The sequence below is a fragment of the Podarcis tiliguerta genome, assembly GCF_965153285.1.
Source record: "Podarcis tiliguerta genome assembly, chromosome: 2".
In the NCBI taxonomy this organism is placed as follows: Eukaryota; Metazoa; Chordata; class Lepidosauria; order Squamata; family Lacertidae; genus Podarcis; species Podarcis tiliguerta.
The window spans coordinates 61,784,034-61,803,083 of record NC_139535.1 but is presented as its reverse complement, the minus strand read 5'-3'; the positions used below and the strand labels follow the sequence as shown (position 1 = coordinate 61,803,083).

The following is a 19,050-nucleotide window of genomic DNA, read 5'->3' as shown; positions in this document are numbered from 1 at the left end:
GCAGCGGGTTGTGCTAAATGACCCTCTGGGGTCCCTTCAAACTCCACAATCCTGTGCTTCTATGATTCTGCCCTGGCCTTGCGCAGCAGAGATGGGGGGGGGGGGGAGACTTCGGAGACTTATGATTGCAGCCTAAATCTATTACACAGAGTGAAAATGACAAAGGTGAAAACAGCTTAAAAGGCAGAAGTACAAAACTAAAAAATTAGCGGATCATTTAAAGCAGCCTTCACCAACCTGCTGCCATTCAGATGTTATGGACTGCAACACCAGCTGCACTGTGGCACCTTGGGCTGATGGGAGCTGTAGCTCAAAGCATCTGAATGGCACCACATTGGAGAAGACTAGTCTAATGAATGGCAGAGAGGCAACCTGATGGATCTTCACTGTGAAGTCGCTCCACAGTTTTGATGTCACCTCCAACCTGCGCTGATGTATAGATGGCCATGAGAGCAGGACCTGTGAGACTGATCTTAAAAGCTGTGGGTCCACAAGGGAGTGGGCAGTTTTGGTGATTATCTGGTCCCTAAGCTGTTTCTGTAGCTATGCAAGGGAAAGCTATTGTCCAAATTAGCTCTGGCTCCTAAAACAATCCTGCCTAATCTAGATGCTGGACACCTAGATAGTCACCTGGTGAGTCAGCATCCACAAGCCTGAGCTGAGATAAAACCAATTCCACTCCAAGACTGAGGGGGATGGGTAGAATCAAGGGGAGAACAGGAAAACAAGAACTCTGTGGTGTGGTGAAAGGCAGCTTGGGAGAGCGACATTTTGATCAGGAAAACGTCCTACCGAGAGAAGATTAAGCAGACAACCCCAGTCCACCACAGCCACTGCTGCAATCAAATTCAGAGCCCCTGAGACGGCATTAAAATAAAATTGAAGCTTGCTGAGAGACATGTATTTGCTACTTTATGCCTAGTTTGGTCCTATTATGGAATTCTGTGATGTCTAATCTTGTTTTTTAAAAAAAGAATCCCTTTACTCCACGGCAACCATTTCATAAATTATGGCACTCCCCCCCCCCCCCCTACACTGCTTGCTGGATTAAATAGTGTCCTGTACTCAAACATTCTGCATCTTTCCGCCTCTGTGGTGAATAATCTGCACGCACACTCCTGTCTTCTTCTAGGTAACCAGGTACACAGAAGCAAGAGTTTTAGCTCCTGTTGTGGCACAGTTTAGAAAGTATGCCAACCTTGCTCATTATGCCAGGCAGCTTCACTGCTATTTTAGGTTTCACAGCTGAGAAGATGGCTGTTCCTGTGGGTTATGAAATAAGGGAGCACTTGTTCTGGTTGGAGAGGCGTTGTGTTTCAAAGGTACTAGCACAGGGAGCAGATCTGGCAGGCTTTTCACACAAAGGTGCTCAGGTAATTACTAATTATACTGCAAAGCCATAATCCACTTGTTTTAGGGCCCCACTGTTGAATATTCTGCTGAATGGCTAAGAATATTCTCTCATCTCCAAATGAAATCTACTTATTACTTTTTCCACACATCCGTCCCTTTTTGTTGCTGTATAACCTAACACCTCAGAGCACAGTTTAACAAGAAAAGTATATTATCCACAGTGAGAATCTGTGCCTGCTTATTTGAGGCGACTTATTTCCGGGGAACTGTGTATAGGATTGCAATAATATAATGGTAATCACTGTATTTGTTTGGAGTCTGCTCTTTAAAATTATTTAGCATTTGGGATATTGTGGTTAGATAAACCCCCGGTACAGTGGCACCTCAGGTTAAGAACTTAATTTGTTCCAGAGGTCTGTTCTTAACCTGAAGCTGTTCTTAACCTGAAGCACCACTTTAGCTAATGAGGCCTCCTGCTGCCGCCACGCCGCCAGAGCACGATTTCCGTTCTCATCCTGAAGCAAAGGTCATAACCCGAGGTACTATTTCTGGGTTAGCGGAGTCTGTAACCTGAAGCGTCTGTAACCTGAAGGATATGTAACCCGAGGTACCACTGTATTTCCTTTCCCATCATCACTTGACTAAAAGAATAGTGGCCCCTATAAGTTTCATTTCTTGTTTCTGACACACTTAGGGTGGTAGTCAGGTAGGTTTTACTGAGAATAGACCTGTTGGATTTAATGAACAGGTCTAAGTAAATTTCAGTGTGTCTGTTTTGAGAAAAACTTAGTTGAATACCAACCTCAGCTTGGAAAGGAACTTTCTCACTTGATGAGAAAATCTGTCTGAAACAAACTGTAAGCCACCCAGTCTGATGCATTAGTTTGGAGATGTTTTCGGTAAGTACATTTTAGCTTGTGTCTTTAAGAAAACGCAGCTTTTTTATTGTCAGAGATTGTGAGCTTGCATGCACATGACATTGGCCTGCTTTGGATGACACACTAATAGGCCAAACGTAGGCTAAGCCAGACTTTAGCTTGGCCTAGAGCAGCCCGGCAGCAAAATGGACCAGGGAGGAGTAAAGCGGTTGTGATCTCCTCTTGGGAAGTTTGTACACTCACTTGATTTCATTAAGCTAAAGTTGTTTCGCATGTTGCTTCTCCAGTTACCCAGAACTGACAGAGATTTGGAAGTAAAATGATTCCTTATCAGCCTGACTCATCCCCATGCCGCATGGATAAGGATTCTTGAAACTGAGTGGAATTCGAAAATAGTTCTTGGATATGGTGAGCGCGTGCTGTTCCAAGAGAACAATGTCACGGGAACTTATGCAACGCCTTGATAATGCCTCAAGCAATTCTTGGAATCCTACCAGCCATGTGTATTTATTTCATGTTGGTTGTGTGCTGCTGCCATATTGAGAAGAGGTGCCATTGGTCTTAGATGTGCAATCCTTTTGTGGTCTCCCCTCCCCCCGAGTTGCTATTTACTCAAAATCACAGATTCCTGAAATACTTTAACAAATCGAATTAATCTTCCCACTTTGGGCAAAATTTCACATTGGTTTTTCTTTGTGAAAACTGCTATTTCAGAAGGCACAAAACTGGTTCATGGAAAATCTTTACCCTCCAGCTCCTTTGTGCCCTTTTCCATGCCTGTTCTGACCCATTGATAGCTCATCTACTTCTGTTTAGAGTGACAGGGAAATAACATGTCCGCCTTGCCCTCCCTTGTCTTGCCATGCTTTGCTGGAAGCTTCATTGCCCACCACTATTGAGCGGCATGACTTTTGCCCCAGTCTAGCAGTTCTGGTGATGCATCATGAGTGACCAGGTAGGGACAGAGTGTAGATGTGGATGGGCATGCACACCTGGATGGTAATCCAAATGGACACACCATTAAACACTATGCAGAATATTCACCTGAAAGTGGATATTAGTAGTTTCAGTGGAATGTGTATCATTTGTACGTAATCCAGGATGTGAATCTTCATCCACATTCCGCATCAACTGATCAATTTCATTTATGGTTTAAATATACTCTTTTGTTATTTGGGAGTACATAAATATTGCAAATCAATAAGTATGACTGGAGTGGAGTGAGGGAGCAATGAGACGTCAGGGGACACACCTGCAACCTTGCAAACAGTTTTGCATTCTGTTGAAAACGTGTGCAAACCATTAACAAGAGGGTGTATTTAACCAGAGTGAAAAAAGACCCTAATGTTTGGCTGAACACAGGTGTAAATCCATTTCTTTTTTACGTCCATGATCTGTTCAGATATTGATATACTGTAATTGGTTTATACTCTGGTGTGCCGCTCCAGGCATTAACACAATCCTTTTGTTTTCTTTGGGGACAGTTTGCCAGCAGATAGTAGATTAGGTTATGCAGATTAATTGGGATAAATCCTGGCCCCAGAATAGCAAATGATACAGAACAAATCCTTGGATCATGACTAAATTAGTTCTTAGGTGTTGATTGTTTTAGGTAAAAAACCTGAATGTGTATCAGTGCGTCTATGCATGTGCATACTCAAAGGTGATTCCTTTTATGGTTCGTGTAGCATATTAAAGCAGTTCCCTTATCTAATGATAGCTAAGTTGAGCGCTATTAGGGTTACACATTAACAATAGTAACGATACCTTCCCTCCATACGGACATTAGCCTCCCCTTGATCCCCATTTTGAACTTCTTGCCTCTGGCCTCATTAACAGGTTTATTTGGGCTGATCAAGGAGGTCATTTACCTCCCATAATTGTGACAAGATTGTAGATGGGGGCGGGAATTCAAAATAAGTTAGCCCTTCTTATCAGAAGATAGTCAGGTGGTGGCAATAAAGTTTTCAAATATTAAAATTGGACAATTGGGCTCAATGCCTACTATCAGGAAAAGTGGTTTAATGAATAAAGAATAGGAGTTAATTGGAAAGCAAAGATAGCAAGAGAGCTGCCTTTGAAGTTAGGAATTAGGGCTGGGCGATATCTGGTTTTCAACATCACAATATTTCACCAGCTTAACATCGCGATATTTCAATATATCACAATGTTTGAAATAAGGCTGAAACTATGTAGAGGTGAATGTGGTAATGCCCTGGCAACTGCTACTACTTACGGGTCTAACTCTAAAACTGATAAATGTTTACTTACCTTTAACATATTGTTAAAACTGTTATGTTATAGTACTACTGTACTGATAATGTTTAAATTAGCACATTATCTCTAAAACTAAAGCTGTAGAAGTAATTCAGTAGCATAGATATCAAAGGTAAGGTGATAGAGTTTCCTAAAAAATTAATTACATTACTAAACAAGAAAAAAGCCAATTCACAATCACTGTCACAATTTTAGATATTCCAATATATTTCACTATTGAGTCTTAGCTGAATGTGTGCATCCCGCAAGACCAGTTATTAGATTGTTAATTTTCTTTTCTAAACCAGGCCAAAATAGAAAGAAAGGAATGAATACATTTTAATAGAACAAAAAATTGCTAAAGAGGAATGTGCATTTCTTTTATAAACCAGGCCAAACCAGAAAGAATGGATAAAATTTTACAGAATAAAAAATGATTAAACATATATATTTTTGCAAGGAAAAGTATTTTTGCACAGTGCTTTAAAAATATTTACAAATATATGAAAGCAAAATACCAAACTATAGCAACTAGTGGTTAAAAACAGGTTTTTAAAAACAACAAACAAATAAACAAAATAGTTTTAAAGACACTCAAAGTTTGACGTTCTGCTCGAATCAGTAAAACTTAAATCCTATTCAAATATGAATTTTCTGACAAATTGTCTCCAGCTAGATTTTAGGAGTGGGTCTTATCACTTTCTCATCAGAGGAGGAAGGAAGTGCCAAAATGGGGAGGGTTTGCATTCAGATAAACAATATATTTGCGACAACTGCATGTAAAAATGTTGTTAATTTTTTCCATTGCAGATTATATTTTGTTTAAAAAAGGTGTGTGCGTGGGGGGGAGTATTCTAGGCACACACTCTTCAGTCAACCTTAGAAGGGATGTGAATGCCGATGTATAATGGGGCATGGCTTTGCTGAGGCTGGCAAACTGTTCTGTAACGCCTATATTTACTGTCCATATTACCAGCAGAACATCCTCTTAATGGACAACTGAGCATGGTGGAAACTAGAAAAAAAAATATCAATTGATGTATGGATGATACATACCGTATTTTTCCGTGTATAAGACAATGTTTTGTACAATTGGTGGTCAGGTGGATATGTGATTGTTGGCAACCTGCCCCCCCCAAAAAAGCTCAACAATTCCAGGCAATCTCCCCCCATTTCCTTAATAAGGGGTACCCAAAAATAGGGGGATGTCTTATACGTGGGGGGTGTTATACACAGAAAAATACAGTACATAAAATCTGGCAGGAAATGCAGTATTACCATGCAGTGGAATGTTGGATTGATATTTTTAAAAATTGTAAGTCATGCTGTTTAACATTGATGGGGTTACACTCCCTCTGAAGGAGCAGGTACATAGCTTGGGGCTCAGGTGGCCTCAGTGGTGTAGAGTACCTTCCATCAGCTTCAACTGATGGCCCAGTTGCACCCCTATATGGACAGGGATAACCTATTTTTTTGTCATCTATGCTCTGGTAACCTCTAGGTTAGATTACTGAAACACATTATGCTTACGACTGCTGGTTTCAAATTTCACTGATCCTGGCCAGACTGCACTGGCTAACAGTTAGTTTCCAGGCCCATTTCAAAGTGCTACAAAGCCTTAAAAGGCTCTGGACTTCCTCTCTCCGTATGAGCCTACCTGGACCCTGAGATCATCCTCTGAGGCCATTCTTTGTGTGTCTCCTGCATGAGAGGTCCAGAGGGTGGCAACACAAGAACAGGCCTCCCCATTTGCAGAATGCTCTCCCCAAGGTGGCTTGCCTGGCACCATAATTACATCTCTTTAGACACCAGGTGAGATCATTACTCTATAATCAGGCCTTTGGCTGATTAACATTCTATGGCCTTTAAATGAGTTTGTCGGGGGGGGGGGTGTTGTTTGTGTTTTCATTATGCATTTTGTGTTCTCATTTTGTATTTTTATGTTGTAAACTGCCCTGTGATCTTTGGCTGAAGGGCAGTATACTACTACTACTACTACTACCACCACCACTACTACTACTACTACTAAATAACAGGTGTTCAGAAGCCCATCATTTCTGTCTTTCTCTTTAATAATCATTTCAAATGACACAGGCAACTCCCTATTTACGCAGGGGTTACGTCATTTTTGCCATTTTTGCACTCTTTTGGGAACTGTTTTTGCCTCCTTAGGTGCCATTTCTGGGTTTGCGGCAATGTGGGCAGTCACACATGACTCGACTGTGTATGAATGGGGAGTTGCCTGTTGAAGCAAGAACACAGAAACCTGTCACATGAAATGATTTAGGTATAGTTGTCTTTTGTATCTAAACTACCGATCTGTCATGCTTTCTGGTCAACACACATTTCACTAATACAGGGGAATTCCCACTTTCGTGGGGCGTTCTGTTCCCAGCCACTGTGCGCATCAGTGGGATGTTCTTAAGTCCCTTCCCCCCCTGCCCCCTTTCAGCACTGAAAATAGTGTGTGTGTCAGCAGTTGCGCGTGTGCTGATCGTGCACGAGTGGGAAATGCCTGTACGTCAGAATTCGAAAATTGTAGCTGATAGATTTTACATTTTCCCTTCTTTCCTAATAGCCCTCTCCCTACAAACCCATCTGATAACTTGGAACTGATATAGTAATTGTGTTCACTCTCCACTCAGTCATTTTTTCTTCTGTTTATGAATCATCCGCATTTCTGTGCTCTACACATATTTGCTAATTATTGACATGGATGAGTAATGCAGCTAAGCCAGGGGTTGCCAACCTTTTAGGGGCCACAGGCACATTTTGAATGTTGAAAGCGCCATGGGCAACACCCCTCTGGTTATTTCTCCCCCTCTGTGTACGCATGCGCATATTCTTTGCTTTCATAAGCGGTCTGAGTAAAAGTCAGGTGCAGTAGAATTAAAATGGATCCTCTTGAACTTGCAGAATGTGTGACATGGTTTAATGGTGGTTTTCAGGGGATCCCTTGAAAAATTAGAGTAAATAAGGATCCGTGTCTCAGAGCCATGATTTTGTGTCATGGCAGTGCTGGAAAACAGTGGATCTGTAGGGGGTTTCCAATGGATACAAACATGATCCATGATTTGATGGTGGCTTGGGATATGTGTGAACCCATTAAGATTATGAAATTTCAGGAGGATCAATTTTACTGGATCTGATTTTGTGTGTGGCACGTGCACCTCCTCTCACTCTTTGTCACACTTCACCCTTTCTCTCGACTCTGCACAACATTTTCTCCTCTCAGCTACACTCAAATCTCCCAAATCACTCCAGTTTTCCTCTTTGCCTCCCTGCTTCCTCTCTTTCCCTCTTGGTTACTCTGCTTCCTGTTAAGCTGCCCAGGAGCCAGTCTGAGCCTCGGAAAGCACATAGAGCTGAAAGAAGTGGCAAAGAGTGCCACTCTTTCAACTTCCTCCTTCAGTGCTATGTAGTTTTTAGGAGGGTGAGGGAAGATAACCACTCTGGCTACTTAATAAAGATAGTGCAGTGAGACGGGGGAGGGGATTAAGAGCTTTCACAGGCATCAGGGGAAGTCCTCCAGGGTGTTGTTGTGCCCATGGGCACCATGTTGGCAACCCAGAATGAAATAATATATAGGCTGTATTGTTTGTGGACTCCTCTTTAATACTCTCCTGCTTCCTTCTAGTTCCTTTGAGTGACTGAATATTCAGATTATTTGACACTACTTAACAGCCTGATCCTATGCAAAGTTAGACATGCCTAAACCCACTGATTTTCTATATGCATGGGATGGACTGTTAATCCTATTTGGCTGGCTGATAAAATAGATTACAAAAAATTAGTTATCAAGTATGAGTAATTAACGACAAAACAAGAACGCAGACCTTGTGTTTCTCCAGTTAATTGGGGGCTGGGATGGGGAGGTAAAAATCCTATTTAAATTCATGAAATGTTTGAAATTGAAAGACAAAGTCATGAAGAGCGTTGTAAATGTTCTAGTGAGATGCCCATCAAATGGGCCAGAGGAGGGAACATATTTCAGAATGTGGTAATATAGATGGACTGTAGCTGAGTGTGTTGGCGGGTTGTGAGTCAACCTCCACTAAGTTTTCTCATTCTTAGGTGGGTTTTGGACACCTTTCTTTTCCTCTGCATCTTTTTCCTCCATCCCGTTTGGATTACTGCACTGTGCTCTATGTGGGGCTGGGGGGCTGCCTTTGAAAAGTGATCAGAAACTTCAACCAGCTCAAAAAGCTGCAGCAAGATTACTGGCTGGGGCTGGCTATAGGGGGCATACGATTCCCTTGCAAGAACAGCTTCACTGGGAGGGAATGTGAAGGTGCTTGCACTCTCTAAGACAGAGGCACCGACTCAGGAATAAGATGGAGGGCTGGTCGTGTGTGCGCAACATCATGACGACGGTGTCACGCATGACGTCACAATGTTTTTGTGATGCCTGGATGGGCGCTGTTGCGTGCAACATCCAGGCATGACGCGGCATCTCTCCCAGGAGAGACACATGGCTCGGGCATGCTGCAGGCCCCGTGGTAAGTCCCGCCCCCTGGATGAGTGGCACCCAGTGCACCCCCCCCCCAGCTACACCTCTGGTGAATCCCCTAGGGCCTGTTGTGAATCATGGAGGCCAGCGTAATCCATACTTGTTTCAGCAGTGGGCACACAGCAACATGGCATTTATGCAGGCATCACGAGAAGTACTTGTGTGGAGAGGCACATCGCAGAAAGCCAGTGAGAGCCAATGTGGTACAGTAGTTCTCAGACAGTCATTGTCCCTCCCATCCTGCTCACTTGACTGTCTGGATTAGTATGTAAATAAAATGCTGTAATAACTATTGAAAGCCAGTGTGGTGTAGTGGTTAAGAGCGGTAGTCTCGTAATCTGGTGAACCGGGTTCGCGTCTCTGCTCCTCCACATGCAGCTGCTGGGTGACCTTGGGCTAGTCACATTTCTCTGAAGTCTCTCAGCCTCACTCACCTCACAGAGTGTTTGTTGTGGGGAAGGAAGGGAAAGGAGATTGTTAGCCGCTTTGAGACTCCTTAAGGGGAGTGAAAGGCGGGATAACAAATCCAAACTCCTCCTCCTCCTCTTCTTCTTCTTCTCCTCCTCCTGAATTGAAGTCAATGCTTCCTGTTTATACTCAGAACAGAATTTGGCCTACTTTTGCAATTATACTTCAGCAGCACCAGGGCCAAAATCTGGTGCTCTACATCTGGTGAGCAGCTGGAGATAAGCAATTGCAATTGCCAGGCAGAATTCTCACTGACAACTGATGTTGATCCCAGGCATTAAAATTAATGAGCAAATGCTCTGGATTTCTCACCCGCTGGGTGCTTGTTTCAATGCCAATCTTATTGGCAAAAGTTAAGGAAAAGACAGCTAACAGACACCTGCTCTTCTCTGGACTGGTTCCTGTTCAGTGGACTGAGATTCCTATTCAAAGGGATGTTGATATCTTAAATGGTCCTGCCTGACGTTTTGGACAGAATTTATTTATTTGCTGTTGAGAGTCAAATGGTCATACGGTACTCATGAACTGTGTCACCGTAGAGCCCACAAACCCCATAGTTCCCTCATGGGGCTTCCAAGCCTCTGGAATAATGCAGTGGTGTAATTGTGAGGACTGTTGCAAGATTATAGAGCCTCATTTACATTTTTGTTCCCTACTCCACTATGCACAAGAGCTCCACTGTACATGACTCATAATTAGTCTGCAGGGGTCCAAGTTGGATAGCTGATGTGAATGTCAGGCTGCCCACAGAGAACTCTGCTCAGTTCATTTCTGGTGGATTGAAATTAAATTCATCTTGAATGCTAACAAATTGAACAGGGTGCTTGAGAGAACCTGCAGTGGTTAATTAAATATATGAATTGCTTCCATTCTTGAAATTACTGCCTCTTCTTTTAGGGGTGAATGTTGATCCTTATGCAAACTACCTGGCACCATCCATGCACAAAAGGGGAAGTACCAGCAGATCTACAGAAATAAATAAGAAAGGGGAGGGAGACCCTAAGAGGGTGGGAACCTTAAAGCAGCCCAGTGAGAGCAAAATACGCACAGGGGCCACAACAATTGCTGACTGACAGCTGCAGAAGAGAGATGGAGGAAAACAGAAAACTGAGTGAGAGGGAGAATTGGATAGAATATCGTGGATGAGAACAATGCCTGGACTGGAACCCTAAACAGGAGCACTGCACATGGCTACGTTTTGTTACCAGTTCCACTTGTACAGCTGTTTTGTTGCTCACAAGGGTTTCTAGATGGCAACAACACAAAACACACACCGGGTGGCACACACCTTTTGTGCTGTTTTAAATAATGTACAAGCTAGCCTGACTTGTGCAAATTCCACAATATGTAATCCCCTCTCAGGGTTTTGCCCTCTGTTTGCATTTCTCTCTTGGGAAATGGACACTTGCTGCCATTACGGGGAAGGAAAGGGCGCGTACGATGTGGAAATGTCTCTTAGCGCACTCCTTATAGACAGGGGTTTCTTTGTAAAAGTGAATTGGGGCTCAGGAACAACACTACTTCCGATGCCAGTGGCAATTGCTAGGTCACACCTCAACTATGTGAACATCAAGTAAGAGCAAAACAGGGCACATCAAGGGAGCGACTTCAGCTGCTAAGAACGTGCTGCTGTTAAATGGGAGGCCTGAATACCTCTGAAGAATGGAACACTAGGATGAAGAAATGTCAACACTGGCAATCAGAGAAATCTGCGTGGTGTACCACTGAAGAACTGGAACTGATATGTATCTTAACACTTGGCCAAAGTACAAAAAAGCGTACATTTGAGAATGCACTTCCTGTAACTTTAAGAAAAATCTATAGCTAGAAGTTTTAAAAGGCACAACATGAAATACGAATTTTAACTCAGCGAAACATCATTCCACCTCCACTACCGCTCCTGCCATCCTCCACCAGATTACCACTTTGCCATTCCCTGCCTCTCCTGTCCTCCTCCTCCTCCTCCTTTTCCCATTGCTGCTTTCTTCAATGTTGTTGTTTAAATTAAATTAATGTACTTCCCTTCATCAGACGACCACAAGGCGGTTATGGCAATACATTTCCCACATCCCTTCTGCTAATTCAGTGTCTTACTGTTTGCTGTTTATTAGGGAAGACCAGAACGAAAGACAAGTATCGTGTTGTCTACACAGACCACCAGCGCTTGGAACTAGAGAAGGAATTCCACTACAGCCACTACATCACCATCCGGCGGAAAGCAGAATTGGCAGCAACGCTGGGACTCACCGAGCGGCAGGTTGGTACAGAAGGGTCTTGCACAGGAGTGGGGGGACCTGCTGGACTCCCAACTCCGATCAGCCCCAGCTAGCATAGCCAATGTTCAGCAGTGGCGGGAATTGGGAATCCAGCAACAACAAGCTCCTCGCCCCTGATGTAGCAGGATCACAAACCATCACAAAACGTAAAGCACTACAATGAGCATCTCAGGCACAGATGCCAGTGCAAATGTTGAGGATAAGCACTGCAATCTTATACACACTTACCTTGGAAATTGACCCCACTGAATACAGTGGCTTATGTTTGTATGTATAGGATCAGGCTGTGAATGTGCTTCATGGTTGGTTATCTTCTGTCTTGCTTGGCATATATCAAATGTAGGCTAGATACTTCCATAACTGTTTTTTGGTTAGGTGGTCCAGGTTGGTGGGCAGTGATGGGCCAAGGAAAAAGTGCTCAGGTGGTGAGCCCTTTATATCATTGGCATCATTCACCTGCCTCAGTGTAGGTCCCACTTTCCTCCTCACTGTTTGACTATGACTGAATAGTTCTCAGCAAGAAACCTTAATGCTCAGCTATTACTATGTGGAACATAAAAATGACACAGAAGATTGGAAGTCCCCAGAAAGGTATCTGATTGCAGACTATTAGGGGCATTAGAAAACAGCAACAACAACCTAAATGAATTCTTACAGTTCTGAATCCATTTTGCCTCTGCTCTGAATCATGCCATGCTCTTCCTCCTCCCAATTCCTTTTCATCTCTGCCTCTCCTTGGCCACTATATATTCTTTTACTTTGCCTGTCCCCTCATTCGTCTTCTTTCTGTAACTTGAACCATCTCATACCCACAGTACATACACACATCATTTTATTTGTATGCCACTTTCCATAGTTCAAACCACGCTCAAGGCAGCTGACACCATGAAAGAAATCACATAATTACAAACATAACAAAAGTAGTCATAAGCGATAAATAAAACACCAAAAAGGACACAACCAAATTGAACAATTTCAACATAAGTCATAATGCATTTAAAAATATAGGATCAATAACACTAATAACACTTAATACTAATAAAGATTAGTATCAATAACAGCACACACACCTGAACAAAACCCCCTATGCACAGCCCAAGAGTCTTTTCAGCAGCCTGAGCTTTTGTAGATGGAGTCAGTCAGGGCTCCGCTGTCCCAGGCCAGGTGAAAAAGGCTGACAAGACAGGGAGCAGGTCTTCCTGGACTCACAGTGAAGATGGTCTTGTCCTGTGCATCCATCTCAATCCTCTTTCTCTCCCATCTTCCTCCTTTATATTCTGTATGGCCTTTACCACCTTCTGCGTTTGTCTCTGCAGGTGAAAATCTGGTTCCAGAACCGCAGAGCAAAGGAGAGGAAGGTGAACAAGAAGAAGATGCAGCAGCAGACCCAGCCTGCCAGCACAACCACACCGACTCCTCCAGCAGTTGGCACCCCTGGTCCCATTGGAGGCATCTGCAGCAGCACTACCAACCTGGTTTCCTCATCACCAATGACTATCAAGGAAGAATTTATGCCTTAAACCCAGCCCTTCCAGTTGAACTGCATATCAACCAAAACAGCAATACAGTGGTACCTCTAGTTAAGAACTTAATTCGTTCTGGAGCTCCGTTCTTAACCTGAAACTGTTCTTAACCTGAGGTACCACTTTAGCTAATGGGACCTCCAGCCGCCACCGCGCCATGATTTCTGTTCTCATCCTGAAGCAAAGTTCTTAACCTGAAGTACTTTTTCTGGGTTAGCGGAGTCTGTAACTGAAGCATCTGTAACCTGAAGCGTCTGTAACCCGAGGTACCACAGTATACGGATTAACCACGAGAATCGGCACTAGCTGGCATATTCTCAAAACTTACGCAGAGGCAATGCTATCCCTGCTGAACCAATGAAGCCATTTCCTCTTAGACCCACTGGGTTATTTTCTTTGATACCACTGCAGGGGAGAATCATGGACTTATTCCTAGGAATCGAAGCAATAGGCTCATTATCTTTTCTGTACTTTTCTTTGGGAAGGAATTGCTCCTGTTGCAAAATATTTAAAGAGAAAAGAAAATGCAAGCATGGATGCTTTGGGGTTGGGGGGGGGGCAGAAACGGAGAACCAGGGTACTTAGGAAGTGTTTCAGGAGCATTTGCCAGTATCTGGCATCTGACCACAACCAGGCCTTGATCTCTTGGCCAGAAGGACTGAGCTTGTCAGGCCAACCATCCAAAGCCAACTCCAAGCCATCACAGAAGCCCATCCACACTAGGCAATGGAGGGCAGGAGGCCAGTGCCACACACCTGAGTTACAGTTGATATTTGTAGCACTAGGAGCAAAAGTCATTTTAAAAGCAAATAAATAGGGGCCAAGTATGCAAGAGCAAAACAAAATTGAGATTAAATGCTGACACGTACAAAACAATGAAAGAACCTTAAATGAGGCAATAAGGTATAAGGGAAAGGAAGCAAAGGGTTGGCTTCTGCACAGCACTGTCTCTTACTACATCAAAGAATGTCCTTTGGTTGTGTTTTTTTGTTTGTTTTTTAAAGTTTTATGTGCCTGCACAGAGTTGTATATTTTGTCCAGTGCTGAGCCCTGGTTCAGTTCCTGGTAGGTGGAGTGGCAGAATTCAAGACAGCTTTCTGACTCAGGTTTGTCCAGTTTCCTCTTACCACTTCCTTGCATGATGTTTGAGATGTTGAGGAACATGTATTTGAATGGCTTGCCAGGGCTTTGTATTTGTTGTTGCCTGCTGATTAGGCTATACAGCCATACCTTGGATCTCAAACACCTTGGCTCCCGAACGATCGAAGCCTGGAAGTGAGTGTTCCTGTTTTCGAATTATTTTCAGAAGCCGGACATCTGGCGCGGCTTCCACTTGGCTGCAGGAGCTTCCTGCAGCCAATCAATAGCCGCACTTTGGTTTCCAAACATTTTGGAAGTCAAACGGGCTTCTGGAATGGATTCCGTTTGACTTCTAAGGTACAACTGTACTTTCCTTCTTGCTTTTATATATGCCAATATTTGAATGACTTGCACATTGAGATGAGTAATGGCCATTACACTTCCCTCTGAAGGTGGGGGACCTTTAATTGTCAGCCTGAGGGCTGCATTACTTTCTGGACAACCTTCCAGGGGCCACATGGCTGTAGTGGGCGGGGACAGAGGCAAAGGTGGGTGGAGCAACACATGCAAATTTTACCTTTATATAGTAGGCTAGTTTCTACACACATCCCTCTAGCCTCCATCCAAGCAAGCAAAAGACATTATCAGAATTCAAGGTCAGATTTCAGTCAGTCAAAAGCACTCAAGGAGGGGGTGAAGCAGGGGAGAGGGTGTGGTGGTGGGGAAGTCTCAAGGGGCAGATATGAGAGACTTGGAGGGTGGAATTTTGCACCTGAGGTTTCCACCCCTGCCCTGGGGAGATGGAAATCCTAAGCACAGCCCACAATTACTTTAACTTAATGTACCAGTTCCTTGTTTCCACATGTAAAGCACTGAGGCAGAAATAGAGAGGAAAATGATTAATCAGTGAAAAATGGACTTGCTTGTAACCGGACTTTGGAGCATGCAAAACTTGTTGATTTGGTGTACCAATATGACTTGCTGCAAAGTTTCATAAACTTGTTCCTGAACTTCATTCAAATTGTATTACTTGGAAGTAAAATGAATCTTCTAATCCTGGAAGACCCGATGGAGGTTAACAGTTGGCTGAATCAGACCTACTTTCATTCATTCGTTCACCTTTGATGTATATTAGGCTTTGAACTCTTACTTCTCTCCTCCTGAGTATTCCCTCTTGACACCAGTGCCTTCTAGGCTTAGTGTCAAAACCACTGATGTTTATATTTCTTCATAATGGCTACTCAGATTGGTGATATTTTTTGTATTTAAGGCACATTTTTTAAAGCCTCTTTAAAAATAAAAAATACATTTTATGTATTTGTTATTCTATCCTTTGTACACTGTGGTGAGATTTGTGAATTCCTCAGTTTGAAATTGGGGCAGCAAATGGCCTATAAAAAAGTTTGGCATTGAAAATAACGTATGGTATGGTGTTGAGAAATGGGGGTTAGGACAAGTTGTTGTACAGTAGCAAATATGGGTCTGAACCAGCTTTCATTGTTCAAGCATACATTTTTAACAGGCGAAAATTACATTGCACACACAGCACTGAATGTGTGCTATGATCTTATAGGTTGCCATGTGAATTGGGAATCCAAATATCTCCCAACAGCATGACTCCTCTATTCTACTTTTTTTGGCCACTGCACTTTGGTTAATTGTGATGGGTGGTCTTAGTCAAAGTGATCAGTGACGTTGTGGATGAGGAATTTTGTGATGCTCTTGTAGTAGTCTTCCCTGCTAAAGTTGCACCTTTCCTCCAGATAGTCATGCTGAAGGAACTGCCATTGTGCTAACATTCTGAGCTGTTGTTTCCTAATGGAGCAAGTTTTAGGACAGCCTGGGGTTTTTATATAGAAAAAAATCTCTTATTAGCTGCTTCCAGTCCTCATCATATTGTTCCCTGACTACTGCTAGACTGCATCAGGCTTGAAAAGGCCATTCTTGTCCAGGTTTATCTCCCTCGCAGTCTTACCACTAACATTCTTGCAGATAGTCGCTCAGATTCGGAAAGAGGTAGACTTCACCATGGTAGCAAGGCCAGGGTGGGAGAGTGCTAGAGCCCTGTCGAGTCAAGTTGCATGGGATCAATTCCAATCTGTTACCTCCGGGGATGTGGACTGGCTGCTTAGACAAGTGAAACTGACCACCTGTCTCCTTGACCCTTGCCCATCCTGGCTCATAGAAGCAAGCCAGGAAGGGCTGGGTGATGGGCTCTGCGGGGTGGTGAATGATTCCCTCTGTGAGGGAACTACTGCATTGGGCAACATTTGGGGCAACATTTGAAGGTGACTTGGAAACTACAACTAATCCAGAAGGCAACAGCTAGACTGGTGACTGAGAGTGGCTGCCGGGACCATATAACAATGGTCCTAAAGGATCTTCACTGGCTCCCAGTACATTTCCAATCACAATTCAAAGTGTTGGTGCTGACCTTTAAAGCCTTAAATGGCCTTGGCCCAGTATACCTGAAGGAGCATCTCCACCCCCATTGCTCAGCCCGGACACTGAGGTTCTCCTCCAAGGGTCTTCTGCTGGTTCCCTCACTGTGAGGAGCAAAGTTACAGGGAGCCAAGCAGAGGGCCTTCTTGGTAGTGGTGCCCGCCCTGTGGAACATCCTCCTTTCAGATGTCAAGGAGATAAAGAGCTACACAAATTTTATAAGACATCCGAAGGCAGCCCTGTATCAGGAAGTTTTTAATGCTTGATGTTTTACTATGTTTTTATATATGCTGTAAGCTGCCCAGAGTGGTTGGGGAAACCCAACCAGATGGGCGGGGTATAAATAATAAAATTATTGTTATTGTTATTACTACCACTACTACAATCTGGTGTTCCTTTGTGCAATGGTTCTGTTTTAAAATGTATGCTTCTTATTAATAACCTGATTCTTGAGTTTTAAGGTTATTGGTAACCTAACTTTTCCTGTGTTAAAAGGCTGCAATTCACTGCAAACCATTTCTTATCCCTTTGCAGCCTTAGTCCATTGAGGTGCATTGTGATTAACACAGTTCAGGAATTTGGCATGCCTTCTTGCTGTTGGTAATATGGTTTTTAATCCGGTGCCTCATGCTATAAGATAGAGCTCACACAACCCTTTCAGGTCTTGAATTTTCTTTCCCATTCCAGAAGTAGGTATGACTTGTACCAGAAGCCAATATAATAATAATAATAATAATAATAATAATAATAATAATAATAATAATAATAATATCTTTATTGTCATTGCCCCCTTCGGGGACAACAAAATTACTTGGCTGCTCCATAAAAACACTAATTAAACAATATGTAACTCTAGATAATATTTCCCCCTCATGGGGTGCAATGGTGGATTTTTTTTGCTTCATGTTCGAAGTTTAACTGGATACCTATTCCATTATGTGCTGTTTGGATTGTTTTACTAAACTATTAATTTGAGCTGTGCTGGCACTTTTGGTTTTGAGCATCTTTGTTTCTTCTGTCCTTGGTCTATAGTACATTTTGTATGATCTGAAGGACACAAAATATCCTTGGGATTGATGAATAGAGACTGCATCCTCTTCAGGCCCTTTTTTTAGCTGTATGATTCTATAAGAGCGTAAAAGTCCTGCTGGCTTAGGAAAGTGGATCATGGAGTCCTATCTCTGGTAAGTAGCTAAGATCCAGCTACAGAAATAATGTAAGAGAGGAAACAGGGCTATTACAGGGTGATCATTACGTATTTCCACCTTCCAGCAACGAGGTTCAGGAATATCTTAAGAATTGGCTCCTTGTTCACACTGATAATTTTATCCATCTATGATTTCATTAAATTCTCCTTTGAGAATGAATACACTTGCATTGTGTGGAAAGGATCCTGCTGTGCTTGTTTTAAGCCTGCTTCCTATGCTAAATTTGGGGATCGCAATTCGTTTTTCACAGATATGGCGAAGAAAGCTCTCTTCCTTCTCACTTGCACCCAGCGGCAGTGTGTGTGTGTGTGTGTGTGTGTGTTTTCCAGAGGCTAGTTTGCTTTGCATAGAAGCCTGGTAAAGGGAGCTCTTCAGAACTGTTGCAATCTTGACACTGGGGGCAGCTGAGGAAAGCAAGAGAAGGGAAGGGCTTGCTTCTTCTTAGGGTCAAAGACCAAGGCCAGCAAACCATAAACAATCAGTTGCGCTGGGCTTCTAATCTCGGTTTATGGCTGTCCACAGGCTGACGAGCCTCCCATCCAAGAACAACAAACACAGAAGGAAGGCAGGCGATACTATCGCATCGGGATAGTACAAGGGGCAGCTGGCAAGGGTACCTTCGGGACCCAAGGAAATTGCTTTGAAAACATGAATGGTACACCTTGGCCTCTCTCAAGCTTAGCTGTCCTGTTACACACATTCCTCCCACTAGCAGAGCATCAGGACCAATTTTGCAGGTGGTACTTCTCTCAAATGGTATGTGGAGTCATAGTGTCACTTGAGGGCAGACAAGGAGAAATGGCGGTGAGTCATCCTAGTTTCTGTCAAATTCAATGTCTTGCTAGTCAATCACATGACAGCAAGATGGCCTCTTATTTTCAGTTTTATTTTTTAATTCAATTATTATATCCCACCCTTCACCAGCTCATGAGCCCCTCAAGTCATGATTAAGCAACCAGGAAAATCAGTAGAAGCAATTAACAATTCAGATACATACAGTATATAAAATAACAATATGCAATGCAACAGCAGACAAATCACTGGTTTACATCTGGC

At 43.1% G+C, this 19,050-nt stretch overlaps 1 protein-coding gene across 1 annotated transcript in view; it reads left to right on the top strand.

Annotated features, from left to right (window-relative positions):
- The window catches only part of CDX1 (caudal type homeobox 1), a 30,125-nt gene extending 16,792 nt beyond the window's left edge, over window positions 1-13,333 (top strand). Inside the window, exons 2-3 of the mRNA XM_083424454.1 lie at window positions 11,577-11,722; window positions 13,058-13,333. Coding sequence (XP_083280580.1) covers window positions 11,577-11,722; window positions 13,058-13,261 — 350 coding nt within the window. The 3' untranslated portion in view covers window positions 13,262-13,333. The remainder of the gene's footprint in view (window positions 1-11,576; window positions 11,723-13,057) is intronic.
- The last annotated feature ends 5,717 nt before the right edge of the window (window positions 13,334-19,050 follow it).